The sequence below is a fragment of the Rhododendron vialii genome, chromosome 1a (genome assembly GCF_030253575.1).
Source record: "Rhododendron vialii isolate Sample 1 chromosome 1a, ASM3025357v1".
In the NCBI taxonomy this organism is placed as follows: Eukaryota; Viridiplantae; Streptophyta; class Magnoliopsida; order Ericales; family Ericaceae; genus Rhododendron; species Rhododendron vialii.
The window spans coordinates 9,053,575-9,079,077 of NC_080557.1; the positions used below are offsets into that span (position 1 = coordinate 9,053,575).

The window sequence follows — 25,503 nt, forward strand, 5'->3', positions numbered from 1 at the left end:
CTATTGGGGACTAACTGGCTTTTTTTAAAGTTTGGTCCAACTGCAATCCGGTAACTCTCTCTCTCTCTCTCTCTCTCTCTCTCTCTCTCTCTCTCTCTCTCTCTCTCTCTCTCTCTCTCTCTCCATACATGCTTATTCATATACAAGCAGTGAACCGGTGCTATGCATGGGCAGTTAATGATTAAGAAAGTGTTGATGTGTTATAAATTTTTGAAGAAATCTACAAATTCCGCTGTGCTGCATATCTTACTTTGCTAACATGGTTAAAAAGAAAGAAAATGAAGCTTTAACGGTAAGAAAAATTTTAGGATTTTGCATATGCCTCATGATTCTCTATGCACTGTATTTTATGTGTCTGCTGAGTTCGATATATCTATTAGAACTAAATTTCAGTAATAGTGTACAGCAGTTGGCTAAGACTCTCTAGAAAGAGGCTGCTCATATGCAGATGTGTATGTAAGCCTTGGCGTAGCCTAATCTCGGACCCAGAATTTGCAAGGCTGCACTTTGAGCAAGCAGAGGCGTTTCCTTTGATTCGGTCCTCATCTCGAACCCACATTTCAAGAAACCTTTACTTGGTTGAGCCACCTGAAGACAACCCTGGTTTTGAGAGCCATTTTCAAATGAAGCTTGAAACCAAGTTGAAGGTCCCACTTCGCAATGCAGAATTGGTGATGAATGGTGAAGGTGATGCCAATGTGGGTTGTAGTTCTAAAGGTGGTGTTAAACGAAAGTGGTGCATCAAGTTGTTGCCCAAAGAACACAAGCTCAATGTAGTGAATTCTTGCAACGGATTGCTTTGTTTGTCTGAGCCATCACTTAACGATCCCTTTATGGTGTGTAATCCGATCACAGGGGAGTTTATAAACCTTCCGATTCCTACACAAGCTGATGAGAGTTCCAAAAAGTTTATTGATTCTGGTTTGGGTTTCAGTCCAAAGACAAATGAGTATAAAGTGATCAGGAGGTTTGATCAACAGGAACGAATCCGTGAACCCATTACGAGCAGAGAATTGTTTAGCGGAAGGGGGGCTGAGATACATACTCTTGGCACAAGGTCATGGAAAAGGATTGGTTGTGCACCTTGCTCATTCCTTGGCTATAACCTAGGATTCCCAACGTATCTAAGTGGTTCTCTTCATTGGCTTCTTATCGACATCAACATCTCGGATTACATAATTTCATTCAATTTTGATATGGAGAGGTTCAAATCAGTTCCACAACCTCCACTTAACTATGGGAAGATGAGCTTGGATGTGTCGCGGAGTATGTCCTTGGGGACGTTGAGAGGCAGGCTTTGCCTGTGTGATTGTTCGAATTATGGACATATAGACTTATGGATGATGGAAGAATACGGTGTTCAAGAATCTTAGAAGAAAGCATTCTGTATTGGTACAAAAACTGATCATGAGAGGTGGCTTCGTGGTTTATATGAACCAATGAGTTACTTGAGAAGCGGAGCCATAATGTTTTTCCATCGTTTGAGCAAAGCTGTGTTCTTTTTTAACGCCAAAGAACAGTTCAGCTCTCTGAAGTTTCTAAAGGTTCGTGGGATTAAGTCAAAATTCGAAGCCATTGCTCACATTCCAAGCTTCACTTCACTCAAAGATAGGGTGACGGATGATGATCTGGAAGTGTTGAACACATCAAGGTAATGGTATACTAGTTCATTGTTGGATTGTTCTTACCAGATTTGTAATTGCATGCTTGTGTTCGATGCGCTTTAAGTTTTCCCAGTAGTTCAGCTGCTACATTCTGCAGTTACTACAAACATAAATGCCCTTCTAATGGCGACTTTTGCAAAAACTGCTATGGAGATTGAGAAATTCTTTGTGGATAAATGTGCAGCTTTATATCTTCTTTCAGACAGAAATAGACTTAATTTCTGCAGAGTAATACTCTCAGGATAACGTTCTCATTTTATTCTTTAGATGTCTGTGCACGAAAACTTCATATTTTAGTCTGTTTAGTGTGCTTTTGTTACAATACTTTCTTTTGGTATCTAGGTGATATGTCTTCCTAGAGTGGAAGTAAAATTGATATAGGGCTTATTAATGGTTGTAGATTAACTTTGGCTATTACCAGATAATGTCACATGCTCTATTTTTTTAAGGAGATGAGATGTGCCCCATATTTGCTTAGCAAGCATGTACCTTTATTCTGCTCCTGTGCCTTTGCATTGGACGATGAGTACTTAAATGGCAGGAATGGAATGTGTCAAACGAGCCTAATTAGATATCCCTAGCAAAGCATGTCGTAACTCCTCTTTTTCGTTACTTCAATACGCTCAATGTTGCTTGAGAAGAATATTTTTACCTTAGGAAACAAAACATTGCTAAACAAGAATTTTTAGTTGTATCCTGGTGTTCTTGATGTTGAGAATCAGATGAATCCAACACACTACATAAAGCATAAAAGCCATACAATCCTATAAAGCCTTGTAAGTGCGCAAAACTGTGATATTTTCTTTTTGTTGAGGCAGGCTTATTTGAGTAAGACATTGTCAGGATCAAGAGCATCTTATAGAACTGCAAGACAATGTTATGATGAAGAGATTCACCACGTAGAACTGTTGTGATGAAGAGATTCATCACATAGGTTGCGTTCGACGACTACAAGAAGTGAACTTGTCGATAAAGTGTCCGACACTATGCACTAATTTTTGCTTTATACAAGTTGAATAAGTGTCGAACATGCTTTTAGAAGTGTCCAAAAAAAGCATGTCCAAGGAGCTTCAGTGTCCGAGATTATTATTTTTAATTACTTGTTTGAAATTACACACTTGACATTATGACTGTTGATATAGGTGTGCAGGGTTCAAATTACCGGGGGAGACTAGGGCTCTTTTCTTGAAGGAGGAAAATGAATATTTCGATTCAGATTTTGGTTTGTTATCCTATCTCGAATACAGGGATATGCATTGCGAAAGCGACTACGCCAACTAGCAAGTGCTGGTGGCAAACTTGACGAAAGGAGCGAGTGATGGAGGCAAATTTTATGCAGCCAAAAAGAGGGTTGACGAGTTTTGGCAATTCAAGCTTATGTCCAGAATCATTTCCGTTTGTCCTCTCTAAACTTCCTGTTTTGATTACATGTACTGTAAGCTTTTGTGGGTTTGAACTTGTTTAATATCTTAGTTCAACTCTGTTAAGAAGCTAGAGTCGCAAGTACCTAATCTTGCATGACTTCTAAGAAACTCTTTCGATATTTTTGTTGTGTTGATCTTGAAGTTCTGTCTCAAGCATATGGTCTTGCCCTTGGGCACTAGTTCCTCTTCTAGCCAAGAGTGGTCGGTATTCGAAGAATGCATTCTGAAGAAGATTTGCCAGATGTCGCCATGCTGACTCTAGCGGTGTCACTGCTTTCCTTTTACTAAAAAGGGGGGGGATAGAATAAGCTCTTTGTGGAGTACCAAAAGTTCCAATAGAAAGAGAAAGAAGAGCGGCATCTCAACCAGCCACAGCCGCATTAGCAGTTCGCGTGGAATCAGACTAAACCAAGGTCAAGGAAGGCGACCGAACGGCCGCCCCCTAATTACTAGACCGACCTGCTATAATAATTCCATAAACACCTAGCGAATATATGGCAAACAAATAAAGTGGCTTCTAGGCAGGGGAGTCAAATAGCACGAACTGCGTTTGGCAACTATACAGGGACAAATTTGTCATTTTAGTGAGGTCTTTAGTATATAAATTTCAATGTCTGATATTTTGAAAAGGAAAATTCTAAAATCAGTTCAATAGGCTGACAATACTAAGTGTGTGAATATGTATTAAATGATGTAAAAGGTATACAAAAATATGTGTTTTCCTTGTCTTTTTTTTTATAACCAAATGTTCAGGCCAACTTATGTGCAATCATGTTAGTATATTGTATATTGTTGTTGCATATTCACTTTTTGAAGTCTAATTCTGTTGCTCGCGTGCAAGGCTCTTACTTACGGTAAATTACCAAGAGAAAACAACAAACACAGTGAAAAATAAAACAATAAACGAGATTGATGAACATAATACATCGGCAACAACAACTAATCCCCTTCTAACTAGTTCATTCCACACAAATACTGAAACCAGCACACCAAGGAGATTGAAAAGCCAAGATAGTCAAAATGAAAAATAAACGCAATGCCTATCTAACCGATCACAGGTTTGAAGCCAATTAAACAAACCATGGCCATCAAAACTTCATACAGAACAAATGCCAAGTCACGGTAGTCACCTACTTCACCAGAGGGGTAACACCAAATACACAGAATAGATGCTGTTTCTGATTGTAATAATTTGACAAAATGATACTCATTTCACAAGCCAATTTGATGAAGTGAGAATAACGCACAGCGCCCAAAAGAAATCTCCTATTACAAAGCTGCAACATCTTAAGTCCTTGAGGCATGTATTGTCCATTTTGAACCCCCACAACCATAATCAATGTTCACCGTCTCCAAAACCTCTGCATTCTGTAGAAAATAGTCCACTATCTCCCACTCTTCTTTCTCCCCTCTGAAGTTACTAATTCCAATTACCTTGAGGTGAGAAAGCAAACAAGAAGGCACATTCCGAGCTGGATTCTGAAGCAATTGTGTAAACACTTCATTATCATCTCCAATCCCCTGCATAGAGCAAATTGGATAGGGTGACGAGTGCATGCTACGTAGATACTTTCATAAGAAAAGATTTCTTCTCAACTCACCTCTTTGAAAACAAGGGTTCCCAGATGCGGGGAGTTCTCCAGCAACTCCAGCAGAAATTCCCATTGAGCATCACAATTTTCACCAAGCTCCAAGCAAGTCATATTAGGGAACTTCATTCCCATTGCGCATCACAATTTTCACCAAGCTCCAAGCAAGTCATATTAGGGAACTTCTTGTTGACAATCACGCACCTATATACAAGAACACCTAAGTGAGTCAAATGCTAGGCAAATTTAACTTGCAAACAATACATACAAGTTATACAACCATGGGTGGTCACTGAAGATTAGGTCAGCAGTTAACTATACCAAGAGATCAGATATAAGCAATTATACCTCCCTCGACAAACCTAAGTGTATAAATTGTACGTTGGATATCCCCTTGAGAAGACCGGTTAGAGCTTTAGAGAGAGCTGAACCATCAGCATCATAAAAATAAGTATTATATAAATAAACTTCAGCTCTAATGAGATGATGTAAGTTTACAACTAAATAGCAACCGTCCTCTGTAGAATCGTTTATCTCAAGGTATAAAAGTGTCGGGGTGTCAAGCACAATCTTGCGCTCAAAACCATGAGGTGGCCTTCTGTAAGGAAACAAACAATCATGCATAAACAAGCTCTTGAGCATAGGCGCAACAATGTTAATCACACTAACATTTTTACCCACACATTCAATCATACTCGGCTCTTCAAGCACGGGGCAACCAAAGAGGAACCTGTTGATTGAGTCATCATCTAATCTGATACAATTAAGATGTTGAATTCTGAGACTTGGTAGAGAAACCAAAGTAGGTACAGAATTCATATCACCATAAGCTTTCAGTTTTAATACCACCAGAGTTCTACAAGTATAGAGGTCCTGAGGCAGCATAGTACAATGTTCCATCCGGATGGAAAAATCAAGATCAAGTTCTCGAACGTTTCGCAATAATGTATCAGCAATCCATCCATTAACAAGTAAAGGATCATAACTTTGACAGCATTTGAGACTAAACCTCTGTACGCATGAAACATGATGCAACAATACTCGACCCACAAAACTCGTAAAACTCCTCTGCAGCGACGGATCGGAGCTTTTGTTATGAGGACATAACAATAACCTATCATCAATATCGAAACTGGTGATTGAAGTCCATAATTGTTTCCATCTTGTCGATAGGACACTAGTTGCAACTGCGTATTTTGTGGGAAGACGGGATAGGATTTGAGCAATAAGACTGTTGGGTAATTTGCTGATCCTATCATCATACTGCCCCTCTGAAAGCTTCTGCCTTTTCAAGATTGAACCCATGATTTCTCTCTGGTTATCTGCCTACAAATTTTGAATAGCAAAAGGGGTTTTTTCACTCAGAGAATGGAGGAAATGAGGAAGAAACTGGAAACCCAAAAATCGTTTGGGAAAAGCCATTGATAATACGGAAGTTTCATCTCTCCAGTTTATATGCTTCACAACCCATAAGAGTCTAAGACTATTCCCATTCCCTAGAAGTCAAGGAAGAATGAATATGCCATATGGATAAATGGACCTCATAAATAACTACTAGGGTGTAAATGTGGTTCGTGTATGTAGATGTATGTTCATGTGGCCCATGGGCTACACCTAGAGCTCATGACCAGAGAGTTGCGAAACTACCAAAATACTCCTTGGCCTATCATGGTGGACTGCATCATCACCTAAGTGAGATAAATGGAGGTTAAAATTCTCTCTGTTATTCAATTGATTTGAATAAAACACTTCCCGATGTTTGATCAATTTGATTTTCGCCATTAGTGATCTAAACGTCTAAAACTACAAAATAAACGACTCGGATTGTAAAAATATATTGTAGGACCTCACATTATTGAATGGTATGTTTATAAAAATGTGTTCGAGAAGGAAACTCAGCAAAAGTTAAATAATCAAGAATGGCATACGTAGATCCAGTAATGCGGAACTTGAATGACTTGGTAATTAATTGAAGCAACCATTATTTTCTAAGAGCATTAAGCCCTTGGTGGAAGACGAGTTTCTCTCCCTTAGTCGTTTAGTATATCGTGTACGTGTATTAATAGAACCTAGACGCTCTTTTATAGGCATAGAGAACCAGTTTCCTTAGTGAAACAATTATACTTACTTCCCCATTAAAGTCAAGCCTATTTAGTGTAAACACCAAACTTTGCCCCCCTACGTGAGATTTACAATTTCGAAGAACCTATCTATTGTTTTGAAATTCACAAAGCACTCCCTAGTTTTCCAACAGTAGCACGTAGTTAGAAAGATAAGCACGAACCGAGCCGTGATTTGATCAATCATTACTTGAAAACTTAACAAGCATTTATTTAGAATGACAAGTGAGTGAAACTAACCTGAAATTTTGATTTCCAATACACTTATTGCATATCCCATAATGTTTCCTAAAAAGAATTGAATTTTCCGGAACAAAAAGTCTACGGTTCCCGACCCCAAAATCCCGATCGGATCCCGACACCCTTCCGGGCACACTCTGGCCACCAGAAGGCCGATCATAGCCGTCCAAAAATTCTATAAAAAAAAACGTGTGAGATTTCGCGGGAATCAATGGCATCCGATGTGTGTAGGTGCTCGATCCAAACACTCCATGTTTTGTAACAAATATATACAAAAACATGGAGTGTTTGGATCGAGCACTTACACCATTGGATGCCGTTGATTCTTGCATAGGCCCACTCGGTTTTTGTTTAGAATTTTTGGACGGCTCGGATCGGCCGTCTGGTGGCCAGAATGTGCCCGGCGGGGCATCGGGGTCCGATCAGGATCCCATTTGGTTGGGACTGTAGCACCACTGTTTCCGGAATGGACAATTAAAAAGGAATGAAGTATTAAATAAATGCTTGTTAGATAATTAGAAAACAGAAACGGAAAATTATTCAATACTCCCGGAGTACCACGTGGGCCGTTGCATGTCGTCCTATGTGGTACTCCCGGCCAATAATTTATCGCTACCCACGCTAAGTGGGTCAACCCCTGTCCCCCAATCACCCAACAAGAGAGGATAACTGTGTACCCCCTTAAAATTTTTCGCTAAATGATTGATTGAGAGCACCACGTGGACAAGCCACATGGTAGTCCGGGACTATTGAATAATTACTCAATAGAAACTCGTAAATTGTTTTTTTGTGAGGAAGCTCGTAAGACTTTCAAATTAGAAAACTTTTTGGAGTACAAATAACAAACGTACTACTATTTTGAATATTTGAAACTTACGGGCCTTAGGCTCCGTTCCATTAACTAAAATAAGTATTTAATTTTTAAATAAATATTTAATTTTTGAATTACGGACCTTAAGCCCCGCATCGGTTTGATTTGATTTGGTTTGCAAGCTTGTTTGCCGAGCAAATGATCGGACTAACTTTTTAAAATGTCCGACTGAGTTTGCAATCAAGCATGTATGTTGTGCAAGGCTTTTATTTCCAGTAAATAAATTACCAAGAGAAAACAACAAACACATAGTTAAAGAAGAAATTAAATTGACATCTTATTTGGAGGACTTATTTAGGTGTCCATCCTAGTGGTTTTGAATATTTAATTATATTCTCATCCTCAAAATGCTTTATTGCCCTATTATACCCCTAGTTATATATTAATATAAATATTGTATTTATAATATTTTGATTATCCCTAATTAGTTAAGCAACAATACTATTCACACAACGATCTAAACACAACAACTTACACAACCTCTCACATACATGTGGGGCCCACACATAGCAGTGTATGTGGAGCTCATATATATGTGAGAGGTTGTATTTTGTGTTGTGTTTGAATTATTGTGTGAGTATCATTTTTGTTATTTAAGTTCCCCTTTTGAAAGAGTCAAATGGACTCCAAAAAATTCTCACCATGCTTCCCACCCAGCCTTCCCTCCCCGCCGTCAAAAACCTCGACCAAAACCATTGCCCCTTGATTTATTACCATGAAAATTGATGACAACTATTCCATAATATTTCGGAACATGGTGTGGTATCAACCATGTTTTTCATGATTATTTCCGCAAAATCACCATGAAAAACATATCAATACAAAGAGCATGTTAAAACCTACCACACTTTTAATATTTATTTCACCAAATTCACCATAAAAGTATAAAAAAAAAAAAAATCTTTCAACTATATTTTTATGCCAGTTTACAATAGATATATGCCCGTTCTAGATAACCATGATTTTCATAATTTTTGTAAATCGAAGAGTGATTGCAAGTAGGTGTGATGTCAGATGGATAATTTTTCGGGAATTCGTCATGAACACAGATGGTTAATTCGCCCGAACGAAATCACTGTAAACCGATATCATGATAAAGTTGAGAAATCCAAACAAGCATACCAGAATCATGACAATTGAGAATCAAAGTACGACAATTGTTTCATGACAATTTTCTGCAAATTCACCATGTTTTTATCCTGACACATTTCGCCACAAAATTACTAAATGCACGCATTAAAATCAAATCGACAATACTTATCATGAAAATGTTTACATGTTACCATGAAATTGAAGCTAATATTATTATACACAAGATAAATAATTTGCAACAAACATGGCAAAATAAGTTTAAAATGTGATAAAATGGGTCACAAATTTGCACAACACGATAGTACAAATGCAAAGAGCGCAGAAGATGAGTGAAAGGAACAACGTGGACATGAGAACATGCACCAAATACTAGTAAAGTGAAACATTTTTCAAGAAAAAAAAACATGATAAATTGCCAAATGGGTTCAGATCTGGAAAAACCCATTGAGGACAAGATCCAATAGAGTCAAACTTCACCGTTCATCAACTCAACGTTCGACACCCATTTACCAGGAGGAAAAAAATGTACGCCACGCACGGTTCAGATCTAGAAAAAACCCCCAAGTGCCAACCACCTCTTGAATCTTGTCCACCACCTCAACCCGCCGTCTGCTGCCTTTGAAGCTGATCACTTGGATTTGGAGGTCAGCGTTGGTTTCCTTCTGGATTTTTTCGTCGCGGAAACAGAACTTGCCGTTTCGATTGCCTTCTTTATTTTTTCGTTTCAAACGGTTAAGGATGGGAAAAGTGGACCAACTAGGCTCGCCGAACTGGAGTGCCGACTGCCGTCCTTTTTTCCGTTTTCCTTTCTTCCGGTTTTTTTTTTTTCCCCTTCGTTTTCCCCTGTTTTGAAGGATGAGGCTGGGGAAAGTGAGAGTAAATGGGGATGGTGGGACTATGCAAACAAAATAAACGTGTATAAAGGGATAATAATTACCTACAACCAATCCTAATGAAAATAGGACCTCTACCAAACAATTTTTTTCTGGTAGTTATGGGATATTATCCATTCAATTTTGTTTAAAGGAAAATCGGTGGTAAACCAAATATTTAGGGTAAGAGGGGTATTATTTAAATTCCAGGATGACAACATAAGTTTTCAAACTCCTAAGGATTAGGGCATAAGTATCTATATAGGAAAGGACTCCTATTTAAGTTCCCCAAAAAGGAAACAATAAAAGAGATTTATCAACATAATATATAGGCAACAACAACTAATCCCCTTCAAACCAGAACATTCCACAAAAATACTGAAACCAACACCAAGGAGGTTGAGAAGACAATATGGTAAAAAAAAATAATAATAATAATAATAATAACGCAATGCCATCTCGTTCTGACCGCAGGTTTGAAGCCAACTAGCAAAACCATGGCTATCAAAACTTCATACAGAACAAATACCAAATCACCTACTTCACCATAGGGGTAACATGAAATATAGAATATATGTTGTTTCTGATAGTAATAATTTGTCAAAATGACACTCATTTCACAACCCAATTCGACGAAGTGAGAATAACGCAAAACACCCAAAAAAAATCTGCTGTTATAGAGCGGCAACATCACAAGTCCTAGAGGCATGTATCGTCCATTTTGAACCCCCATAACCATAATCAATGTTCACCTTCTCCAAAACCTTTGCATTCTGTAGAAAATAGTCCACCATCTGCCACTCTTCTTTCCCCGATCCGAAGTCACTAATTCCAATTACCTTGAGGTGAGAGAGCAAACAAGAAGGCACATTCCGAGCTGGATTCCAAAGCAATTGTGTAAACACTTCACAATCATATCCAAGACCCTATAATAGAGAAAATTGGATAAGGTGACAAGTGCATGCTACTTAGATACTTTCATAACAAAAGAATACTTCTCAACTCACCTCTTTGAAAACAAGGGTTTCCAGACGCGGGGAGTTCTCCAGCAACTCCAGCAGAAATTCCCATTTAACATTAAAAATTTCACCAAGCTCCAAGCAAGTCATATTAGGGAACTTTGGCAGTTGAAAATCACACATACAAGTCACCTTTACCCAAGAACAAGTGAGTCACATGCTAGAGGGTAGAGAATGATAGGCAAATTTAGCTAGCAAACACTAGATACAACCGTGAGTGGTCACTGAAGATTAGGTCAGCAGTTAACTATACCAAAAGATCAGATATAAACAATTATACCTCGGTCGAGAAATCTAATTTTAGAAATTGTGCGTTGGACATCCCCTTGAGAAGTTCACATAGAGCTTTAGAGATAGCTGAACCATCGTCAGCATATAAAGAAATATCAGCTCTAATGAGATGATGTAAGTTTTCAACTAAATAACAACCGTCCTCTGCATGATCCCTTATCTCAAGGTATAAAAGTGCCGGGGTGTCGAGCACAATCTTGTGCTCAAAACCAGGCCTTATGTCACCAAACGAACAATCATGTATAAACAAGCTAGTGAGCATAGGCGCAACAATGTTAATCACACTAACATTTCCCCCCACACGTCCGCTCATACTCAGCTCTTCAAGCACGGGGCAGCCAAAGAGGAACCTGTTGATTGAGTCATCATCTACAAATCTGTAACAACCAAGATGTAGAATTCTGAGACTTGGTAGAGAAACCGAAGTAGGTACAATATTCATATCACCATCCGCATTCAGTTTTAATACCACCAGAGTTCTACAAGTAAAGAGGTCCTGAGGCAGCATAGTAGAATGATCCAAGATGGAAAAAGCAAGATCAAGTTCTCGAACATTTCGCAATAATGTATCAGCAATCCATCCATTCACAAGTGAAGCATCATAACTTTGACTGCACTTGAGCCGGAACCTCTGTACACATGAAACATGATGCAACAATACTCGACGCACAAAACTCGTAAAACTCCTCTGCAGCGATGGATCGGTACTTTTGTTTTGAGGACATAACAACAACTTATCATCAATATCAAAACTGGTGATTGAAGTCCATAATTGTTTCCATCTTGTCGATAGGACACTAGTTGCCACTGCATGCTTTGTGGGAAGACAGGAAAGGATTTGAGCAATAAGACTGTTCGGTAAGTTGCTGATCCTATCTTCATACGGCTGCTCTGAAAGCTTCTGCCCTTTTAAGATTGAACCCATGATTTCTCTCTAGGTATCTGCCTACAAATTTTGAATAGCAAGAGAGGTTTTTCTCTCAGAGATTGGAGGAAATCAGGAAGAAATGGGAAACACCAAAAAAAAGTTTGGGAAAAGCCAAGAAAAGAAAATGGAGCAACAATGAAAATAACAAGAGCAGAAGAGAAGATAAGAAGAAAAAAGTGGAGAGGAGTTATTACCCTTAATTGAAATAAATAAACCATTAGCCACTTAAATCAAGCCCCAAAAGCCCTTTGCCTCGTCTAATGTAGGACATAAATGAACAACTGGAGTGCTGGGAAAGTAAAGACTAGGGGGCTGTTTTGGAGCCGTGAACAGTGCTCGTGAATCTAATAGGGAAGAAGAAGAGTCTAGACGTCAAACCAATGAGGCCCTAAATCCAGTAAGCGTAAAGCAATCAAAATTTTAATATTCTCATTCGTCATTCATAATACGGAAGTTTCATCAGTTTAGATCCTTCACAACATGTGTTGAACACATAAGACTATTCCCATTCCATAGAAGTCAAGGAAGAATGAATATGCCATATGACAAATGAACTTCGTAAATAACTACTAGGGTGTATATGTGGTTCGTTTATGTAAATGTACGTTCCCATGGCAGAGGGGGCTCCACTAAGGTTTCAGGGGGGTCAAGCAAACCCCTTGGATTCGGAAAAATGTACTAAAATTTTGTATTTTTTTTTGCATATAATTTGATATTTCTTCCATACTGTCGGCACTAAATGGTTGGGAACAACATGGGTTCTATTGTTGTACTGTCAGCACTAAATTAGTCGTGCAAAGCCAGAAAAACAAAAATTTACCGAAATTTGTGAGTAAATAAATCATATAGCTCAACAAATCAGAGAAAATGAAAATTTACTCAAATTTGTGAGTAGATACATCATATAGCTCAACATAATTAAATAAATTAGGCCTAATTAGTTTTCGAGCTAAGTAAATATCATTATCTTGTATAGTGTTTGGTATGTAAAAAATTTAGTACACAGTTTTGTCACCGCTGAGATAAAATCCTATAGCGGCCCTTGGCCCATGGGTTACCCCTAGAGGTCATGACCAGAGTAACGAAACTACCAAAATACCCTTGGCCTATCATGGTGGACTGCATCATTGCCTAAGTGGGTTTGAAGTGCAGAAGGTTCACTGCACCCCAGGCGCTTAAGCTTGCTTTTTGACAACTAATTTGTGACAAGAGCAATGTGAAGGGGAAAATTTTATTTGAGGCGTAACATCTTCAATATAATTCATGACCTTCACATACATACTTTTACAATTTTCGTCAATGGAAAATAACATGGGAATACAATTCGAGGGATGGCATGGTAATTTTTATTCACAAATTTTCCAAATCTCAAGATAGCAAAAATATACACCCATATCCAAAGCGATTCAAAATCATACCTCAAATTCATGATCGACCTCAACCAAATACCAATATATCCGTAGCAGTTTCGCCCCTACGAATCTAGTAATAATACTTACCGATATTCACTGGACCTGATTTTTTACAGAGCCCTATAAAATAATATTTTAAAATTTATAGGTATTTTTTTGGATTTTTGTGGGACCCAGAGTGGGCTCCACACAAAATGTAGTGTAACTATGTAGTGTAAAAGGGTAGTGTACCAAGCATTTTGGTATTTGAGAAGTGCTAGTCGCATAGGCAATGAGCTCTTAAAATTTTGTCGCACGTCATCATCATGTAAACATCTCTACATTCTCTATGTTAATGATGCATTCCACAAGAAGACCAAGGAAAACTAAAGCCAAGTAAGCAGCTAGAATCGGAAGTCCACATCCTTGAGATTACTTTTACTGCTCTTGTCAACTAATCACTTCCCTTTTTTCGCGAATTGGCAAGTACAATACATTTCTTGACGGCTAGCAAATGATGCAAATTCAACCTGCTAAAGCTTTTACTAAAAATAAATACCTTTTCAACAAAATCTATATCTATATATCTGGATGAGTATGGTGTGGTACCTGATCTTTCTTTTTGTTTTGGGGGAAGGTAAGAAAGCATGTATGCAAAAGAAAAGAGCCAGAAGGGGCACAACCTATACGAAAACAGTGCCTACCAAAAGAGCTCAATAAGAAAGAAAGATGTTTACCTGATCCATTGTCTCTGGTAGTCAGTGAAAATCAAAAATAGAAAGCAAAGTAGAGAGAGAGAGAGAGAGAATGTGAATGCAAGAAAGACCAATTGAGCAAAGCATTTGGCTATAACAAGAAAAGAAAACAAAGCAACAATGAAAAAGAAAGAGAAGAGTAGAAAAGAAGAAGAGTCTGTATTTTAACCAACAAAATACACTAGTAAAATAGGTATAGTGAAGAACATATACAGATTAAAAGAATAAAAAAGAGAAAGAAAAAAACTTTTCGGTACAACATGGAAGATAGGTTGTCCGAGTTGGCGGGTTTTGTTTTGCTGATTAATTTGTTAAAGCAATAGAAAATTTGAAATAAAGATTAAAGAAGTTTGAGTCAAATAAGTGGAAAGCGGTTAATTTCATAAGAATCATAACCACTAAGGTTGGTTCAAAATCACATCCCCTAGACCAACATCCAGAAATAAAGATTAAAGAAGTTTGAGTCAAATAAGTGGAAAGCGGTTAATTTCATAAGAATCATAACCACTAAGGTTGGTTCAAAATCACATCCCCTAGACCAACATCCAGACCTGCAAAAATACCCAGTGTTCTTATTTCTTGGTGTTGGAGTTAGCCAACATCCTTCTACAATGTGATCCTGTATCAAATCCCTATTCTTTAATGCTAAGAAGCACGATATATGTCAACTAGCCTCACGTATCCCCATCCAACACATCTGCGACACAGAGGTGGTCTATCACTACCAAATATGTGTCCGCTTAGTTTATTACAATATTTTAGTCGGGACAAGTTTAGGGCACGTTGGAAACACGTTAGGTTGTCATATTTATATGTTAGACATAGTTAACATTGCAGTGGCTGCCTAAATCTTGAATATCGTAAACTTCATTGTTTCTATATCTTCAGAAAAGTTAAAGTCTTTGTTTTTTGTATAAACTTATTGTATGTAAGTTGCAACTATGATACCTATTTTTCTTTCAACGTGACTCCAACATATATGTGTCCCAACTATAGGAAAATTGTTGTTTCCTTCTCATGTTCCATTTCCTATGTCTATAACCATACTTCTTAGCTCTAGGTGTAGTTGAGAGAAGACATGAGACAAGGGAGAGTTTGGGTAAAAGGGATCCTATGCCCTTCTAAGTAATGGAGCAATTTGAAACGTTGGGTAACTAAGTAGAATAACTGCCCAAACTGATAACCATACATTCACGTGTATACTTATGCATTTCTAGTCATATCTTCAGGGAGCGTTTCCGCAAAACTAAATGGACTAAGACACATATTTTCACGGATTTCTAGGCATATCATTCTTCTCACATACATCAAATAAAATAACATTTAGCGGAAACAACTTGACTATTGTCATTAGCCTGTAGTTCAATAACATAGCGGAATTGCACCCTCATTCATGTCATGTTTGTGACACATGTGAGACTCTTCATATGTATCCTCTCGAGTGATGGGCATACATACATTTTTAGGCATTTGACTGTCAATGACTCAATATTGTGCTTTCACAGCAAAATAAAAATCCAAATGATTCATCCACACAGAGAGTCAAAGATGCACCTCAAAGGTCCAGTCAAGGACCACCTTAACGCCCCCCCACCCCCCCCCCCCCCCCCCCCCCCCCCCGCTCTCTCTCTCGTCAAAAAAAGGATGGTGGTTGATTCGTCATAACCTTTCACTAGTAGGTTTGTTTCTGTAATATCTATCTCTCTCTCTCTCTCTCTCTCTCTCTCTCTCTCGATGTGATATGGTCTGCCAAAAAAAGGATGGTGGTTGATTCGTCATTACCTTCCACTAGTAGGTTTGTTTCTGTAAATTTTACTTTCACAATTTTGGAAGAGTCTATAAAAGGTCGACCCAAGTGTGTGAATCGAAGGAGGTCAGAACCAAGTGGACCTGTTGAGGGCCGCGGCCGAGTCTCTTGTCCCGTTCTCTCCTATATTTATCCAATCTCCTTCCAGTTCTGGAGTCGAGGCGCGATAGAAGTTCCAGGGTTTTCCTTCCCCCTCTTCTTCCTCCCTCAATTTGCATTGTGGTTGCCAAGGCCCCTACTAGACTCTAGGGTTTCTCTCCCTATATGTATATCCGTATCCCTGAGTCTTCTACCCGATGTACTCCATAAAAATTAGTATCGGGCAGTAAAACTAAAGATAATTGTGATTATGTCAATTTCGTGTTCATAGATTACAGCTACAAACCAATTCAATCCAATAAAGATGAGAGCAAGAGTAATAATCAATTCTATCTTCCGGGGCACACACGCTGCACGGCCTCTAGTTAATTAACCTAAAAGAAGAGGGAGGAAGAACTAACCAGAAGATTGCTTGGTCAAGAAAACCCTAAACTGGGCTTAACCAGAAGAACGTCGGTAAGAGGAGCAATTGTTTTGTTGGAGACTAGAGAGAGAGAGAGTAGAGAGAGAAATTATTTATACGCCCTCCTCAAACGGACGTAACTTCTCTCCTCATTGGATACTTCGCCAAGCCACTTCGCTGCAGATTAAAAAAGAAGAAAAATTCTAAAATCAGTCCAGTGGGCTGACAATAGGGAGATTGTGAATGTGTATTAAAGAGTATAAAAAGTACACAGAAATGCGTGTTTTCCTTAATTTATAGTGTGTTTTTATCGTCAGCCCATTGGGCTGACAATAGCAAGACCGAAAAAAAAAAAGGCCACTTGCCTTATTTTTGTCGTTTTTATTTAAAAAATCATATTTTTTAGGTTCAAAAAATAAATTATTGGTTTTTCTCAATAATGGGAATCAAAAAAAAATTCATGGTCCAATTTCAAATTTCTTTTGAATAAATACAAAAATCAGTCAAAAAGCCATACTTTTTAGTTTTTTTAAAAAAAATTAGTTTGTATATTAATTTTTTTATTTTTTCAATTCTTCTCATCGGGACGACCAATAATACACACAACAATTGACGCGAAACTAACAAATGCGAAAACTTTTTGAATAAATACAAAAACCTGCTGTAACAACCCTAATTTTTATCAATAAAATTTCTTTTACTCAATTATCTTTTTATTTATTTATTTGAGTATTGATATTATTAAACAAATCCTAAATTATTAAATTTAGATTTGGGAGGCCATAATAAATGTACATACACATACATGGAGAGAGCGGAATGGCATTTCCATCCCCAAAGAACCTACCTCGCATAGGAAACCCAAGATATCTTGGATTCTCGTTCCATTATCAGTTCATTACCTTAGTCCTTTTAGAACTTTTTTTCATAATTGGCCTAACATTCCAGTCCCGTTGGGTATCTTTCCTGGATCCTATATTCTCGGGATCTCATTCCTTTACGGAACACCACTGTTCTGGAACTTCCCAGAGTGTCTCCTCTACTCCAGCACTTGATTGGAGTTCTTTCTTTATTCGGCTATCTTTTCGCCGAACAAATTATCTGGACCAGTCACTTTACATGTAACTGGTCCTTTATCAACTACTTGGACCAATGTCTTCTCAGGAGCTCCTCCTATTCGGCCTTTTTGCCGAACAAACTACCTAGACCAGTGACTTCACATGTTACCGTTCCTTTATTAGTCTCTTGGTCCAATAACGTCTCATGTTCACTGGACCAAGACCCCGTACAATCTTTCTGGACCAATGACTTCTCATGTCACCAATCCACATCGCCGACTATCGTCCTGCTCGGCGACTGTCCCCATTATATTTATACCATGATCTCACGTACCACGTGTTCAGGCCTTATTTCTGCTTGTTCAAGAATACCTCTCTAGAGAGAGAGAGAGAGATTGTCAAGAGAAGAGAGGGAGGAAGAGATAAGACTGCCATCAGATTTTCTTCCCACTTGTATCATCATGTCAACCTATAATAGCTTTGTAGGCTAGAAAATTAAAATTTAGAAAGTAAGTGTGTGTGTGTGAGAGAGAGAAAGAGAGAGATTGTCGAATAGGGAGAGAGGGAGAAGTTGGGATTTTTATCCTAACTTCCATCAGTAAGGACTAAAGACAAGGCTATGACAATCCTATAATATATATATATATATATATATATATATATAAAAGAGAAGGAGAGGGAGAGAGAGAGAGGGAGAGAGAAGGAAAAAGATTTGGATAGCCTGGAAAAATCTTATCATAGAAGGCCTACTTCATCCTAGTGCATAGGCTCATAAGTACTCTAAGAGAGAGTGTGTGTGAGACCGGAAGATAAATGAGAGAGAGAAAGAGTACTGCCTATAAATACTCTCAATTCCAACCCACCAAACCACCCATCTTTCTTTCCTCTTTTGGAAAATCTGTGAGGAACAGAAAGAGAGAAAGAGTTGAGATCCACTTTCCAGTTAGTTTAATTTTTTTTTATTTGCCTTTCATTCTCCTAAAAGGAAAAGGCGGTGTTCGGTCAAACCAAGACTTAACAGAGACGTACCGTTTACGATCCGATTTGATGCTATCGTAGTGTGGGCACGCGCCCCCGGGAGATTTCATTTTATAAAATTGGGTGCGGCCCTTTTTCTTAAATGCGCGGCGAAACGCCTCGATTCGGAGTCGTCACTCGGGTTTTAGCGGTGAAACACCCAAGGAATCGAACTCAAAAACGTTTGCCACGTTTGTTTGATTTTGAAAAAGGCATAGACCGATCCGTCGTCACCTTCGATATCTGAGGTTCGGGAGCCAGGTTACGAGAGGGGAAGGGTTTTATGGCACCCCTCTCGCCCAATCCGGAGATCGGTCTCTACTTAGGCATTTTTATAAAACTTTTTGCATTTTTCTCTTATTTAGTCATTTTTAGCCAGTTAGGGCGGGGGAAACAGTTAATGGGGATTAAAACTATAACAAGTTGCATTTATGTGATAAAATGTTTATGGATGACTTGCTTGCAATGATAAATATAGATTGAGAATAAGCACTGAGCAACCTGAATAAGTTGAAGTACGCTGCCCTGAAGGGACGTGAGCAGGCTCCGCACCAGCATACACTAGCCGAACCATTGCATGCTGGTACAACCTGCGCTCGCCACCATCAAACGGGCGTACTCCACTGATCTGATCTCACAGTCTTTGTTTGCAACCCTCTGGGCTCTGGAAAGGGACCAGCACACACCCAGGACAGACCACGCAATTAACAGAGCAGGATATATATAGTTACAGACAGATGAGATGGCTTCAAGCCACGAAAAACAACAGAATACCCCAAAACAGTGTGGGGACATAAAAGAGGCCAAAACTAAGCTAAGATGCAAGGGCCAGCCATTGGATCCTGACAAAACTGTCATACGCCAGTCGTAGACAACCGTACGCCAGTTTCACTTTAATCCAGTGGTTGGCTTTGCATCATCTGGGCTCTAGAACATGACCAGAAGTATCCCAAAGGCCTTCTAAATAGATAAGGAGTAAACATTAACCACTACAGCTAAACGGCTCTAAATACACAGAAAGCAGTAAACTGGTTATTAGCATGCTAAGGTGATTGACAGAAATGTAAGTTAGCAGAAACGATGATCAATAATCCCAACGCCAGTAGTGCACGTACTGCCAGGGCTGGCGTACGGCTTACTGTTACTGGCGTGCGCCACTAATCATCTTGCACTATTGTTATATTTTACCAGTTTAAGGCCAGGACTAGTATTGACTACTAGCCTGGACTTTACTGGTTCCCCTCAGGAGTTGAAAACAGAAAGAAATACAAAGGTGGTATACCTTTGGTTGGGATGAATGGATGGCTTGAGCTTTGATTTGGAGAGATAAAGAGTGACAATGTGAGGGATGTATCAATGGAGTGTGTGACTGAAAGGCCTCTTTGCTTCCTCTTTCAATGGAGGAGAAGAGAGAGAGAGAGAGAAGAAAAAGGGCTTTGGGCTCTTTATGTGGTTAACCCCTTGCAAATGAATGTAAGGGGGGTATTTATAGAGGAGAGAGGGACTGAGATCAGTTGGGTTAAGGCCTGGTTTGGCTGGATGGGTTAAGAGTGAGAGCCTCCCATGCATTAAATGCATGGGACTTGGCTTGATGGAGGGTGTAGGAGAGAGGGGGAACGTCCCTGCCGAATGTAATTATCAGGGAGACTGTAGCCGACGTTAGGGTGGCACAAAAGTCTCGTCCATGTGGCTAAATAAAGTTGATTTGACTGGGCTTGACTGGCGTGCGCCATTCTTTGACCTGCGTGCGCCAGATATAACTGAGTCAACGGTCGATGACCGACACGTGGCAGTTAACTGGCGTACGTCATCAAAGTACTGGTGTAAGCCAGTTTGGGTTTTGCTGGGGCCGTTTGGCTCTGGCTTGAAAGGTTTGAAATGGGTTTGAATGAGGTTCTGGACGCTCAAAGCTCAAACACACCATCGTCCGTAGACTGTTCTTAACCATAATCGTCATTGGGAAAATAAAAGACCAAAAATAGCGTTAACTGGATGGTCCAGAATGGGGTGTCTACACGTAGTCAACCCGCTACCGTCAAAAAAAGAAGAAGGTAGAAACCTCCTATCTACTTACCTAAGTATATTACCGTTAAATTTTTCGCTAAAATAACAAGAATAGGCTTGTATAATTATTGCATGCTAAAAAAAAAAATTGATAATACTATTTGGACAGTAGCAAGTAATATCTATGTTTTCTTGAGAAATTGTACTCGGACTAGATTTAAAAGTAATTATAGACTTGAAAGATAAAGTTTACAAATGAGAAACTATAGAAAGTGACCACTGGAAATTCTAGTTGAAATGTTTATTTCTTTAGTAAGAGTATGATTTAGGACTGGGTTACTGGAGTTGACTACTAAATATCCGTGCATAATAAAATTGTATGTTTAATGTTAAAAGTGAATATTTACAGAATGTTAGTCTTGATTGCTTCTGTTTTATGTATCGTCAGAAAAATGCCTGAAGTAAAGCAAAAAAGCATGAAAGTAGGGATACCGCGTGATGTTAACAAGCTTTGAAAGAATAATGTGTTCGCGAGAAGATGATGCATGTGTATGAGACACGAGAACTGAGAAAACGATATACGAAAACGAAAAGAGTAAAAGAGAAATTTTGACATGTATAAACCTAGGAGACCGGAACGGCGGAATCAGAGTTTGGGTGTGTGTGAGAAAACTTGGAAGACCGAAACGATGGAACCAGTGTTTGGGAATGTGTGAGTTGTAAAATCCTGACTTTAAAAATTCTAGTCACGTGATCCGAATAGGAACTTGACACTCTAATTTAATTCTAATAGTAAGTTAGGCTACGCGAAGCGTATCGTAATCCGAATGAATGTGTGAATTCTGATTTAATTTTGTAAATACTAAGGGACAATTGAGTTACATCTGATACACTGTACGAGTTATTTTAAGTTAGGATTTTTCCTTGAAAATCGAACACCGCTACGATGATCCTCATATTTTTATTTGTTTATGTTGAAATTATAAGAATTTTTGGAGACCAAAATTTGTACGCGAACAGACTAGAATACCAACGATCGGACGCGAAGCGCCACGTGGTGCAACGTGGTGCAAAGTGGTGACATGTGGCATGCATGGGTGAAATGGGCGTTGATTCACCTTTTGAATCCGGCCAACCGAAGTATATAAATTCATGTATAAGAAGGATATTATATTTGTTAATTACATTTAGTAATTAGGATATCAACCTTTCCCCTGTCTTCTTCCACCGATTACAGAGAGAGAGAGAGAGAGCAAAGGAAAAAAAAAAAGAAAAGAAGAGCAGCGAACTCCTGTAATCGACTACTATCCCGTCGAACACGCCGCTCGTCGGAAGACTCCACTGCTGAACTCCCTTTTTCTCTCTTCTGGTAATCTGACTTTCTTACTCTCTAATTTACATTAAAATGTGTATTTCATGTATCTACATTAGGAAATAGAGTGATTCGTACAGGACACACAACTCACGCACAATATTGCAAACCATCGCTCCTCTACCTCAGTCCTCACTTTCTCTCGGGTTCTCTCCGCCATCTGCTCAAAACAGAAAACCCCTCTTTTCGGCAAATTCCGAAATTACGACTCAACATGATTAACACGAAATTTTCAATAACTAAGTCTCTAACTGAAGCATTAGAAATCTAGGTGCCTGTAATACCAAATCGTTGTTGGCAGTCGAAGCCGGAAATAAAAATATACTGATTGAGTTAACTGAAGTGAATTTGAGATTTCTCCAGGAATCCTTTTGAAACCCCTTCGCTATTAAAGAAGACAAAATTTAACCCTAGCCTTCTAGTTATGACGGAACAACCCCGAGCTTGGAACATCGAAAAATAGCCTGAACTTGGGAATTTTGTCCGAAGATGGTTGAAACTAAGTTATAAAATGATACTATTCTAGTTTTAGCTAAGTTGGTAGTAAAGGTGATTTTGTGAGTAATTGTCACGATAATTATGTGTTTAGGTGCAAGTGATCGCGTGTTAAAGCTAAAGGCTACTTCTTTTTGGTGAGTTGCGCATACTTTAGTTACATGTATTTTCTGAAATTTTGGAATGAGATGCCATTGCTTGATTTTGCTAGAAAATATAGAATTTGAACTTCCTCGTTGGTTTAATTGATGTTAATGCATGCGATGGCTGGTTTGTAAATCTTTTGAGTTGCAATTAAATTAGACCATGGCAATATGTTTTGGAAGCTTGAATTTTACTGGTTGCGAGTACATGCTCGTGATAATATGATTCATTCGAACGGTGTCCCGAGCGCTAGGGGACGGGTAAAGATACTAGTGGTGTGAAGTAATAAGGTAGGAGATGCAACCAAGCATCACTGGGTAATGATATCTTACCACTCTTCAATGGGGTCGCTCCCCAACCGACTGGCAAAAATACCGTTGAATGCTATTATCGCTCAAAAGTGCAAAAGTTGAAAGAGAAATGAAATGAAAAGGGTCCATCTTTTGGACCAAAGAAATGAGCTTATGGACTAAAATGCGTGTACTGGAGAATTTGATGAGAATATTTGAAATGTGCTTTGCTCTTGAATTATTTTACTAAGTGAGGTATTTCCATGGTCAAACTTGTAACTTTGGTATACGTTTCTCACCCGAGCTTCGGCTTATGAAAATCTTTTCTAATTTTTCAGGTTAAGGTAGATAGCAAGTTGTGGGCTGAATGGGGTGCTAGAATAACCGTTGAGAATTGTGTGTAGTCTAATGGTTTGTAATTTTATACTTGTACACTTAGAAGCTCTGGGATTATGTTATTTATTCTACGCTTCCGCATACCTTGCTTATATGGTTTAAAATGACATTGATGTGAGAAATCCCTAAACTAGACTATGAGCAGGCCTTCGGCGGCTTAACACCCGCTTGGCCGGTCACGACTTCCAGGGTTGGTTTTGGGTCGTGACATGAGTAAACCTAGGAGACCGAAACGGCGGAACTAGAGTTTGTAAATGCATGGTCGACCTTCATTTTGAAAGAGAGAGTAAACGGAACCAGTGCTGAAGGAAAAAGATTTAATAATAAGTGCAATTGACGTTTTGACACGGAGTACGATACACTATTCTGAAACCAACACTTGACACTTTTATTTGTATGACATTTATAATGTTTGATTGTTAAAATTTTGTTTGAGGTTTTGTAAATATTATATTTGCTAAAGTATGGGACATAGGAGTAAGAGTTAACTGAGTAAGAGTTAACTGCTGATCTTAGAAGTTCATAGTGTTACTTTTGTGGCCTTGGCATTTTATGCCTGACTTAGAAGGCGAACATGAGACGTATTACAATCTGGAGCAATATGGAGCTGAGCAAAATATTGCCGAAGAAGACAACCACCCTGAATAGTGAAGAGTAGAAATTTCCCATAATACCCCTCCCTATCCTTAATTTGAGAATAATTTGGGATGTAATGACTTATTATTCTACTTTGATTTATTAAATGTTGAGTTTGAATAAAATAATACATCACTTTTAATTTAGAAATAAGTATTTATTCTTAAATAAATAATTATTTTAAGAATCCAGTACATGACTTTTCTTATCTTTTTTATAATCCTTTTTATTGTTTTTGGGAGATTTTTATAAAAAAATTGTTCCTTCTTTTAAAATTTTGAAATCTTTTCGAATTCCCAAATATATTTTTCATTTTTCCTTTTTCTAATAAGTTTAACTTTAAACACACAAAATGGTTCATTTTGGAGAACCAACATTATCCATGTGAGTGTGTGGTTGGTCCTTACTCCTCTTCTAAGAGATCTGTCTTTAGTTTGAGTCATCGTGGAGTGCTCAACTTCTTTTGTAATCACTAATAGCTTGTTTGGTAGGCGAGAATTCGCGAGAGAAGAAAAGAAACGGGAGAGAGAGCTCAATCTCTCACTCGTTTGGAAGGGAAAGAAGGCGAGAGAGGGTGAGAGACGGAGGGAGACCAGAACCCCTCCCAAGCCCAGTTCCATTTCTTGCCAAAAGTGGCGAGATTTCGTGAGAAAAGGGAGCATGTGGTCCACCCCCTCGTTGGATCGTCGTCGGATGAGTGACTGTGCGTCGCCGGAGAAGAGAGAAAGAGAGTACCAGGTTTGCTAGAGATGAGAATGTGAGAATTTTAGCTCATCGAAGAGTCACGGGAACTCTACCAGTCTAAGAATTTGATTTCTCACTGTTATTTAGATGGGAGGGTGAAAAATTACACCCATTTCCTTTATTTTCTCACTAATAAAGGAGAACACACCTCTTTCTTTTCTTTTCTCACCCCTCCATCCAAAGGGACTGTAATCGTTACTTTGGATAGAGGGATTTTACGAGAAAAGAACGAGAATGGTTATAGTTTCTTGTGAAACCTCATTTGGATTGAATATTTTGACGAGAAATATAGAGAAAAGTAAAAAAAAAAAAAAACCCTTCTCTTTTCTCACCCAATCTCACAAAAAATGGTGAGATTTGGTGAGAAATGGCTTCTTTTTCGTAGGCTCCATTTGTTTCAACGTAAAAAATATTTTACTCATTTTTCGATGTTTGGTTGGATGAAGTGGGTGTAAAATGTTTTACTTGTAAAAAAATTTCTTGAAATGGAGGTAAAACAACTTTTGCTCAAAACACCCGTAAGTTATTTTCCGATTCAATTCACCTTGCGCAAAGGACTACGTTATCCCTTGGTCTGCAACCAATCAGCCTAAAATCTCATTCGTTTCCCACTTTTTCCCCAATTCTCTCTCTCTCTCTCTCTCTCTCTCTCTCTCTTCTTTGATTGAAATCTGACACACAGAAAGAAAAGAGACAAAAGAGAAAGTTTAAAGTGTAATTTACTCTATTATTTTTTTATGTGCCAAACAAATATCTGAAAATATAAGTTTAAAATTTATTTT

The 25,503-nt window shown here is 38.5% G+C and overlaps 3 protein-coding genes across 5 annotated transcripts in view; 1 reads left to right on the plus strand and 2 right to left on the minus strand.

Annotated features, from left to right (window-relative positions):
- The window catches only part of LOC131298145 (F-box protein At4g09920-like), a 64,629-nt gene that overhangs the window by 14,841 nt on the left and 24,285 nt on the right, over window positions 1–25,503 (minus strand). Inside the window, exons 1-4 of one of the 3 annotated variants that reach the window (XM_058323480.1) lie at window positions 16,564–16,705; window positions 11,172–12,128; window positions 10,880–11,023; window positions 10,276–10,798 (exon numbers count right to left, since the gene is read on the minus strand). In XM_058323480.1, the coding sequence (XP_058179463.1) occupies window positions 10,547–10,798; window positions 10,880–11,023; window positions 11,172–12,107 (1,332 nt within the window). In that variant the 5' untranslated portion in view covers window positions 12,108–12,128; window positions 16,564–16,705 and the 3' untranslated portion in view covers window positions 10,276–10,546. Of the gene's footprint in view, window positions 1–4,218; window positions 4,610–10,275; window positions 10,799–10,879; window positions 11,024–11,171; window positions 12,311–16,563; window positions 16,706–25,503 lie in introns of those variants that run through there. The other 2 variants (XM_058323473.1, XM_058323466.1) reach the window with 2 other exon arrangements.
- LOC131327631 (F-box/kelch-repeat protein At3g06240-like) lies at window positions 260–3,198 on the plus strand. Its single transcript, XM_058360780.1, has 3 exons — window positions 260–342; window positions 410–1,651; window positions 2,807–3,198. The coding sequence occupies exons 1-2, from the start codon at window positions 260–262 to the stop codon at window positions 1,371–1,373; spliced, it is 1,047 nt and encodes a 348-aa protein (XP_058216763.1). The 3' UTR covers window positions 1,374–1,651; window positions 2,807–3,198.
- LOC131298185 (F-box/LRR-repeat protein At3g59200-like) lies at window positions 4,965–13,282 on the minus strand. Its single transcript, XM_058323530.1, has 2 exons — window positions 12,305–13,282; window positions 4,965–6,003 (listed from the first exon to the last, which is right to left on the minus strand). Exons 1-2 carry the CDS (start codon window positions 12,326–12,328, stop codon window positions 5,020–5,022), a joined length of 1,008 nt encoding a protein of 335 aa, XP_058179513.1. The 5' UTR covers window positions 12,329–13,282; the 3' UTR covers window positions 4,965–5,019.

What these genes read in the sequence shown, in the direction of transcription:
- LOC131327631 (XM_058360780.1), top strand. Translation starts at nt 260, where the DNA reads ATGGTTAAAAAGAAAGAAAATGAAGCTTTAACGGTAAGAAAAATTTTA. An exon ending in CTCATGATTCTCTATGCACT is followed by an intron (nt 343 to 409) that starts GTATTTTATGTG and finishes AGTGTACAGCAG; the next exon opens with TTGGCTAAGACTCTCTAGAA.
- LOC131298185 (XM_058323530.1), bottom strand. Translation starts at nt 12,328, where the DNA reads ATGGTTTATTTATTTCAATTAAGG. An exon ending in TTTATTTATTTCAATTAAGG is followed by an intron (nt 6,004 to 12,304) that starts GTAATAACTCCT and finishes CAAAATTTGTAG; the next exon opens with GCAGATAACCAGAGAGAAAT.